At 45.5% G+C, this 9,537-nt stretch overlaps 1 protein-coding gene across 2 annotated transcripts in view; it reads right to left on the bottom strand.

Annotated features, from left to right (window-relative positions):
* Positions 1-8,512, bottom strand: part of LOC115130107 (ribosomal protein S6 kinase alpha-3-like) — a 48,743-nt gene extending 40,231 nt beyond the window's left edge. For both annotated transcript variants that reach the window (XM_065019333.1, XM_065019332.1), the window contains exon 1: positions 8,129-8,512. In XM_065019333.1, coding sequence (XP_064875405.1) covers positions 8,129-8,191 — 63 coding nt within the window. In that variant the 5' untranslated portion in view covers positions 8,192-8,512. The remainder of the gene's footprint in view (positions 1-8,128) is intronic.
* Positions 8,513-9,537: the final 1,025 nt, after the last annotated feature.

Here is a 9,537-nt window from a genome sequence, read left to right on the forward strand (position 1 = left end):
TCTCTCTATTTCTCTCTCTCTCTCTTTCTCTCTCTCTGTCTCTCTCTCACACCCTCTGTCTCTCTCACACCCTCTCTCTCTCACACTCACACCCTTTCTCTCTATCACACACATCCTCTCTCGCTCTCTCTCTCTCTCTCTCTCTCACACACACCCTCTCACTATCTCTCTCTCACACTCACACCCTCTCTCTATCACACACACCCTTTCTATCTCTCTCTCTCTCACTCTCTCTCTCTCACACTCACACCCTCTCTCTATCACACACACGCTTTCTATCTCTCTCTCTCTCACTCTCTCACTCTCTCTCTCTCTCTCACACACTCACACCCTCTCTCTCCATCACACACACCCTCTCTCTCTCTATTCTCTCTCTCTCTCTCTCTCTCTCTCTCTCTCTATATTTCTCTCTCTCTATCACTCACACCCTCTCTATCTCTGTCTCTCAAATTCAAATTCAAATTCAAGCTGCTTTATTGGCATGAAAAACATTGTGTCTATATTGCCAAAACAACAATGTATACAATAAACATTGTAATAAATTATAAACAATAAAAAATAATAATGTAAAATGGTAGTAAATAATAATATAACATGAAATAAAAAATAACAACAACATATTAGAAATGTAATAAATATAAATAGCTAAACATGGAAAATGAAACTATAACTAAATAACAGTCATTACTACTACCATCGTCATTATTACTACTACTACCATCATCATTACTACTACTACCATCGTCATTATTACTACTACTACCATCATCATTACTACTACTACCACCATCATTACTACTACTACCACCATCATTACTACTACTACTACCACCATCATTACTACTACCACTACCATCATCATTATTACTACTACTACCATCATCATTACTACTACTACCACCATCATTACTACTACTACTACCACCATCATTACTACTACCACTACCATCATCATTATTACTACTACTACCATCATCATTACTACTACTACCACCATCATTACTACTACTACTACCACCATCATTACTACTACCACTACCATCATCATTATTACTACTACTACCATCATTACTACTACTACTACCACCATCATTACTACTACTACTACCACCATCATTACTACTACCACTACCATCATCATTATTACTACTACTACCATCATCATTACTACTACTACCACCATCATTACTACTACTACCACCATCATTACTACTACTACTACCACCATCATTACTACTACCACTACCATTATCATTATTACTACTACTACCATCATCATTACTACTACTACCACCATCATTACTACTACTACTACCATCGTCATTATTACTACCACTACCATCATCATTACTACTACTACCACCATCATTACTACTACTACTACCATCGTCATTATTACTACTACTACCATCATCATTACTACTACTACCACCATCATTACTACTACTACCACCATCATTACTACTACTACCACCATCATTACTACTACCACTACCATCATCATTATTACTACTACTACCATCATCATTACTACTACTACCACCATCATTACTACTACTACTACCATCGTCATTATTACTACCACTACCATCATCATTACTACTACTACTACTACCATCATTACTACTACTACTACTACCATCGTCATTATTACTACCACTACCATCATCATTACTACTACCACCATCATTACTACTACTACTACCATCATCGTTACTACTACTACTACCACCATCATTACTACTACTACTACCACCATCGTTACTACTACTACTACCAATCGTCATTATTACTACCACTACCATCATCATTACTACTACCACCATCATTACTACTACTACCATCATCAATACTACTACTACCACCATCATTACTACTACTACTACCACCATCATTACTACTACTACTACCATCGTCATTATTACTACCACTACCATCATCGTTACTACTACTACAACCACCATCATTACTACTACTACTACCACCAACATTGCTACTACTACTACCACCATCATTACTACTACCACTACCACCATCATTACTACTACTACTACCACCATCATTACTACTACTACTACCACCATCATTACTACTACCACCATCATTACTACTACTACTACCACCATCATTACTACTACTACTACCACCATCATTACTACTACTACTACCACCATCATCACTACTACTACTACCACCAGCAGTACTACTACCACTACCACCATCATTACTACTACTACTACCACCAATCATTACTACTACTACTACCACCATCATTACTAATACTACTACCACCATCATTACTACTACTACCACCATCATTACTACTACTACTACCACCAATCATTAGTACTACTACTACCACAATCATTACTACTACTAATACCACCATCGTTACTACTACTACTACCACCATCATTACTACTACTACCACCATCATTACTACTACCACCATCATCATTACTACTACTACTACCACCAATCATTAGTACTACTACTACCACCATCATTACTACTACTAATACCGCCATCGTTACTACTACTACTACCACCATCATTACGACTACTACTACTATTACCACCATCATTACTACTACTACTACCACCATCATTGCTACTACTACCACCACCATTACTACTACTACTACCACCATCATTACTACTACTACTACCACCATCATTACTACTACTACTACCACCATCATTACTACTATCACCATCATTACTACTACTACTACCATCATCATTACTACTACTACTACCACCATTGTTACTACTACTACTACTACCACCATCATTACTACTACTACTACCACCATCATTAGTACTACTACTACCACCATCATTACTACTACAATAGTAATAACAATAACAGTCATCACAATAATAGCAATAACATTAATAATTATAATAATTAAGTTACTGCTTACTATGCGTTTGTTATTATTCAGTGACCCTCAGGCTGTGGCAGGCAAATACATATTTGGCTGCAAGAGGAGCCATTGCTCCTTCACCCATGAGTATTTTTAGTTTTTCTTCTGGGTTTATTAAGTTAAAATATGCAATAAATGTAGTCATTTCTGTGAATAATGAATGTCTTGGTGAGGAATATTTCTCTCTCTCACTCCCACCCTCTCTCTCACACACACTCACACCCACTCTCCCTCTCTCTTTCACTCACTCTCTCTCACCCCCTCTCTCTCTCTCTCTCTCTCTTACTCACACCCTCTCTCTCTCCCTATCTCTCACTCACACCATCTCTCTCTCCCTATCTCTCACTCACACCCTTTCCATCTCTCACTAACACCATCTGTCTCTCCCTCCCCCTCACTCACACACCCTCTCTCTCTCACACACCCTCTCTCTCTCTCTCACACCCTCTCTCTCTCAAACTCTCTCACTCTCACACCCTCTCTCTCTCTCTCACTCACACCCTCTCTCTCGCTCTCTCTCTCACTCTCACACCCTCTCTCTCACTCACACTCACACCCTCTCTCTCTCTCTCTCTCACTCACACCCTCTCTCTCCCTATATCTCACTCACACACTTTCCCTCTCTCACTAACACCCTCTCTCTCTCTCTCTCTCTCTCACTCTCTCTCTCTCTCTCTCTCTCACACCCTCTCTCTCTCTCACTCACACCCTCTCTCTCTCTCACACCCTCTCTCTCTCTCTCTCACTCTCTCTCTCTCTCTCACACACACCCTCTCTCTCTCACACTCTCTCTCTCTCTCACACCTTCTCTCTCTCTCACTCACACCCTCTCACACCCTCTCTCTCTCTCTCTCTCTCTCTCCCTCTCTCACTAACACCCCTCTCTCTCTCGTTCTCTCTCTCTCGTTCTCTCTCTCTCTCTCTCCCACACACCCTCTCTCTCTCACTCACACCTCTCTCTCTCTCTCTCTCTCTCTCTCACACACACCCTCTCTCTCTCACTCTCACACTCTCTCTCTCACTCACACTCACGCCTTCTCTCTCTCTCTCTCTCTCCCTATATCTCACTCACACACTTTCCCTCTCTCACTAACACTTTCCCTCTCTCTCTCTCTCACTCTCACACCCTCTCTCTCTCTCACTCACACCCTCTCTCTCACTCACACCCTCTCTCTCTCTCTCACTCTCACACTCTCTCTCTCACTCACACCTTCTCTCTCTCTCTCTCACTCACACACTCTCTCTCTCTCTCACTCTCTCTCTCTCTCACACACACCCTCTCTCTCTCACTCTCACCCTCTCTCTCTCACTCACACTCACACCTTCTCTCTCTCTCTCACTCACACACTCTCTCTCTCCCTATATCTCACTCACACACTTTCCCTCTCTCTCTCTCTCTCTCTCTCTCTCTCTCTCTCACTCTCACACCCTCTCTCTTTCTCTCACACAAACCCTCTCTCTCACTCACACCCTCTCTCTCTCTCTCTCACTCACACTCTATATCTATCTCTCTCTCTCCCTCTCTCTCTCACTCACTCACTCACACCCTCTCTCGCCCTCTCTCTCACTCTCTCTCACACACCCTCTCTCTCTCACCATCTCCCCCTATCTCTCTCACAAACTCTCTCTCTCTGTCTCTCTCTCTCCCCATCGCTCTCTGTCTCTCTCTCTCCCCATCTCTCTCCGTCTCTCGCTCTCTCTCCATCTCTCTGTCTCTCACCATCTCTCTCTCGCTCTCTCTCTGTCTCTCACTCTCTCTCCCTCCATCTCTCTCTCACTCTCCCCATCTCTCCATTTCTCTGTCTCCCTCTCTCTCTCTCGCTTTCCCTCTCTCTCTAGCTCTCTCTCGCTCTCCCTCTCTCTCTCCCTCTCCCCATCTCTCTGTCTCTCTCTCTCTCTTACTCTCTCCTCTCTCTCTTGCTCTCTTGTTCTCTCTCTCTCCCTCTCCCCATCTCTCTGTCTCTCGCTCTCTCCATCTCTCTCTCTCTCCATCTCTCTCTCACTCTCTTTCTCTCCATCTCTCTCTCTCCCTCTCTCTCTCTCCCCATCTCTCACTCCATCTCTCTGTCTCTCGCTCTCTCTCATCTCTCTCTCTCTCTCTCTCTCTCTCCATCTCTCTCTCTCATCTCTCTCTCTCCCCATCTCTCTTTCTCACTCTCTCTCTCCATCTCTCTCTCCCTCCATCTCTCTCTCACTCTCCCCATCTCTCCATTTCTTTCTCTCTCTCTCTGTCTCTCGCTCTCTCTCTCCAAATCTCTCTCCATCTCTCTCTCTTTCTCACTCTCTCTCTTTCCATCTCTCCCTCTCGCTCTCCCTCTCGCTCTCTCCCCATCTCTCTCTCCATCTCTCTGTCTCTCGCTTTCTTTCATCTCTCTCTCTCTCCCCATCTCTCTCCATCTCTCCCTCTCCCCATCTCTCTCTCTCACTCCCTCTCTCCCCATTTCTCTCTCTCTCTCTCACAATTTCATTGAGCTTTATTTTTTTGGACTTGACTTCATTTGTCACACTGTAGTGCTGGCTGTCTAGTTGACCAGTATTGCCTGAGGGCCCAACAGTCTACCTGCTTCTGATATTCATCTACTGTTCACTTAATCATGTGAGTGGGAATGATTGAGAAAGTGAGTGAGTGAGTGAGTGAGTGAGTGAGTGAGTGAGTGAGTGAGTGAGTGAGTGAGTGAGTGAGTGAGTGAGTGAGTGAGTGAGTTAGTGAGAGAGTGAGTGAGTGAGTGAGTGAGCAGCGAGCAATGAGTGAGCAGTGAGCAGTGAGCAGTGAGTGAGCAGTGAGCAGTGAGTGAGCAGTGAGCAGTGAGTGAGAAGTGAGCAGTGAGTGAGCAGTGAGCAGTGAGTGAGCAGTGAATGAGCAGTGAGCAGTGAATGAGCAGTGAGCAGTGAGCAGTGAATGAGCAGTGAGTGGGAAGTGAGCAGTGAGCAGTGAATGAGCAGTGAGTGGGAAGTGAGCAGTGAGCAGTGAGCTGTGAGTAGGCAGTGAGCAGTGAGTGAGCAGTGAGCAGTGAGTGAACAGTGAGTGAACAGTGAGTGAGAAGTGAGCAGTGAGTGAGCAGTGAGCAGTGAGTGAGAAGTGAGCAGTGAGTGAGCAGTGAGTGAGCAGTGAGCAGTGAGTGAGCAGTGAGCAGTGTGTGAGCAGTGAGTAAGCAGTGAGCAGTGAGTGAGCAGTGAGTGAGAGTGAGCAGTGAGCAGTGAGTGAGCAGTGAGTGAGAAGTGAGCAGTGAGTGAGCAGTGAGCAGTGAGTGAGAAGTGAGCAGTGAGTGAGAAGTGAGCAGTGAGTGAGCAGTCAGCAGTGAGTGAGCAGTGAGTGAGCAGTGAGCAGTGAGCAGTGAGCAGTGAGTGAGAAGTGATTGAGAAGTGAGCAGTGAGTGAGAAGTGAGTGAGAAGTGAGCAGTGAGTGAGAAGTGAGTGAGAAGTGAGCAGTGTATAGGCTACATGTAAATCCTTGTAAGTTGGGTTCTCTTTAGAACGTTTCCTTCTCTTTGATTTGTTCTGTGTTTTTCTGTTGTGCCCTAGAAACAGTGAGTGAGCAGTGAATGAGCAGTGAGCAGTGAATGAGCAGTGAATGAGCAGTGAGTGAGCAGTGAGAAGTGAGCTGTGAGTAGGCAGTGAGCAGTGAGTGAGCAGTGAGTGAACAGTGAGTGAGAAGTGAGCAGTGAGTGAGCAGTGAGCAGTGAGTGAGAGGTGAGCAGTGAGTGAGCAGTGAGCAGTGAGTGAGCAGTGAGCAGTGAGTGAGCAGTGAGCAGTGTGTGAGCAGTGAGTAAGCAGTGAGCAGTGAGTGAGCAGTGAGTGAGAGTGAGCAGTGAGCAGTGAGTGAGCCGTGAGCAGTGAGTGAGAAGTGAGCAGTGAGTGAGCAGTCAGCAGTGAGTGAGCAGTGAGCAGTGAGCAGTGAGTGAGAAGTGATTGAGAAGTGAGCAGTGAGTGAGAAGTGAGTGAGCAGTGAGCAGTGAGTGAGAAGTGAGTGAGAAGTGAGCAGTGTATAGGCTACATGTAAATCCTTGTAAGTTGGGTTCTCTTTAGAATGTTTCCTTCACTTTGATTTGTTCTGTGTTTTTCTGTTGTGCCCTAGAAACAGTCTGACAGCTTCCCTCAACTCATCTCCCACAGAGCACTAACAACATACAAACACATTTAACAAGAATATGTTTTTACTCCGGTTATGGAGCTTGACTGATAGAGAACAGCGAAAGGGAGAGAGAGAGAGAGAGGAGGAGGGGGGGGTATTGAGAGAGGGGGGTGGTATTGAGAGAGGGGGTGGTATTGAGAGAGGGGGTGGTATTGAGAGAGGGGGTATTGAGAGAGGGGGTATTGAGAGAGGGGGGTGGTATTGAGAGAGGGGGGTATTGAGAGAGAGGGGGTATTGAGAGAGGGGGTGTTGAGAGAGGGGGTGGTATTGAGAGAGGGGGTATTGAGAGAGAGGGTATTGAGAGAGGGGGAGTGGTATTGAGAGAGGGGGTGGTATTGAGAGAGGGGGTGGTATTGAGAGAGGGGGGTATTAAGAGAGGGGGGGTATTGAGAGAGGGGGTGGTATTGAGAGAGGGGGTGGTATTGAGAGAGGGAGGGTGGTATTGAGAGAGGGGGGTATTGAGAGGGGGTATTGAGAGAGGGGGTGGTATTGAGAGAGGGGGGGTGGTATTGAGAGGGGGGTATTGAGAGAGGGGGTGGTATTGAGAGAGGGGGTATTGAGAGAGGAGGGGTGGTATTGAGAGAGTGGGGTAGATAGGAGGTATAACAACAGGGCATAATTATTAAGCAGGTCTGAATCAAACGCGGGAGACTCGACACTTCTGTTAAAACACGCATGCTATAACCAGGCTATAACCAGGCTATAACCGCATCATACAGGAAACACACACACCCGCTGAAAGCCGCAACCTGAATCGTGCGGTCTGTTGGGTGGCCGCCCCCTCGCCTTTCTCTCTCTCTTTTATCCGAGGCTCAGTAACTTATCCGTAAAATCTGTTTTTAGCCTCAGGCCTGTGTTGCGACGCGTTTGTTTACATCAATGAAGTGCAGCCCAGAGGCAGTCAAAGTGACGATTCAATAGAATAATCTGTTCACATCAACACTGATTCACACAGGCAGTATTGTGGTTATGGAAATGTTCAATACCTGAATACGATATCTGTCTCTGTCTCAGTCACACATACACACACTACACATAGACACACACAAAACACACACGCACTCACCTCGCTCGTCGCCCGCCCCAGTGTCATCTTCTGCCAGGGATCTGGCAACTGTGCCAGGGGCATCTTGGCGCTCGAGCTGTTCCTCTGATCTATTGTAGTGTTCACTCTATTAGTTTGTGCTAAAGCTTCGCTCCAGACAGGACTGTAGGCTATCACAATGTAGTAGTCTAAAGCTCTGTTCTATTCTAGTAGGCTGTTTCCTCCGTTAGACCCATATGAGAGGACAAGGGACAGAGTTGGTTGTTTCTAGATCAGGGGCCGCCCCTTCTTTCTCTAGCGGAATAAACATGAAAACCTCGCTGGGCTACGTAACGCCTTTTACGGAAAATTGTCTCTCCACTTTCACCCTTGTTGTGTCACTGTGCCGCTTTTCCACTGCCTGCGCTATTCTCTCTCTCTCTCTCTTTCTCTCTCTCTCTCTCTCTCTCTCTCTCTCTCTCTCTCTCTCTCTGTGTGTGTATCACTCTCGCTCTCTCACTTCCGTTTTGTCCCAATATGGCGCCGGGTGTCGGCTTACCTGCCTGTCAGACTACAGAGTCACTCATGCGTCATCTTTGGGGGTGTGAACCCGGTATAACGGGACACCTCATCCAAACGGGACACGGGCAGGTGAGTGGGCTCTCTTCAGCTGTGACCTCTAGCCGGGACAGGCACGTGAGACACCGGGGGAGAAGATAAGATAGACTTTATTATTCGGTGAAGGTGATGCGCTGTAGGTAAACGGTTCCAGTCCCGTAGCCATGAATATGCGCAGAATATAACTTTGATCAACATGGAGCTATTCAGGAGAGGAACTGAAATATGCTGCAGGTGGCGTGTTGAAAATGATCTATGATATAGATTGGGCTATCATAATTATATGATATACAGACGTTAGGCCTACATCTTTCAAATTATAGCAAGAATGTGTATATGTTTTTATCACAGGCTACAATTCAACCCATCAAAATCTACCTCATTGTTAACAGGTGGATTTCCACCCTTGACTTTGGGAGAGTCTGTCTGACTGTATAAATCCTTCCTCGCCAGTTAAAGTTTGATGTTGGAGGTCATTAGCAAGAGACTGCTTTATTATGAGCTATTTATAGCCTATCTGCTGTATGGGCCATGCCAGGGATAATGAGAACCATGAATTGACACAGAGTCATTATCTGTGACTAAAGAGGTGTGTGTGTGTGTGTGTGTGTGACTGAAGATGTGCCATGGGCGGGGACAGTATCATTACAGCCCAACTTCAGAGATATTTATACTGAACTGCCAGAATGAACTTGGTGACAGAACATTAATCTCCGTCTTCTCTCATGCAACGGCTTACTGTACAACACTGTGGTGACATCTGGTGGTTGATTACATCTTACGCTGTGTTCAAAACAACTGGGAACTCTGGCGTCTTTCTAGCCTGAAGATCA

Source organism: Oncorhynchus nerka, linkage group LG6, assembly GCF_034236695.1.
Source record: "Oncorhynchus nerka isolate Pitt River linkage group LG6, Oner_Uvic_2.0, whole genome shotgun sequence".
NCBI classification, from domain to species: domain Eukaryota; kingdom Metazoa; phylum Chordata; class Actinopteri; order Salmoniformes; family Salmonidae; genus Oncorhynchus; species Oncorhynchus nerka.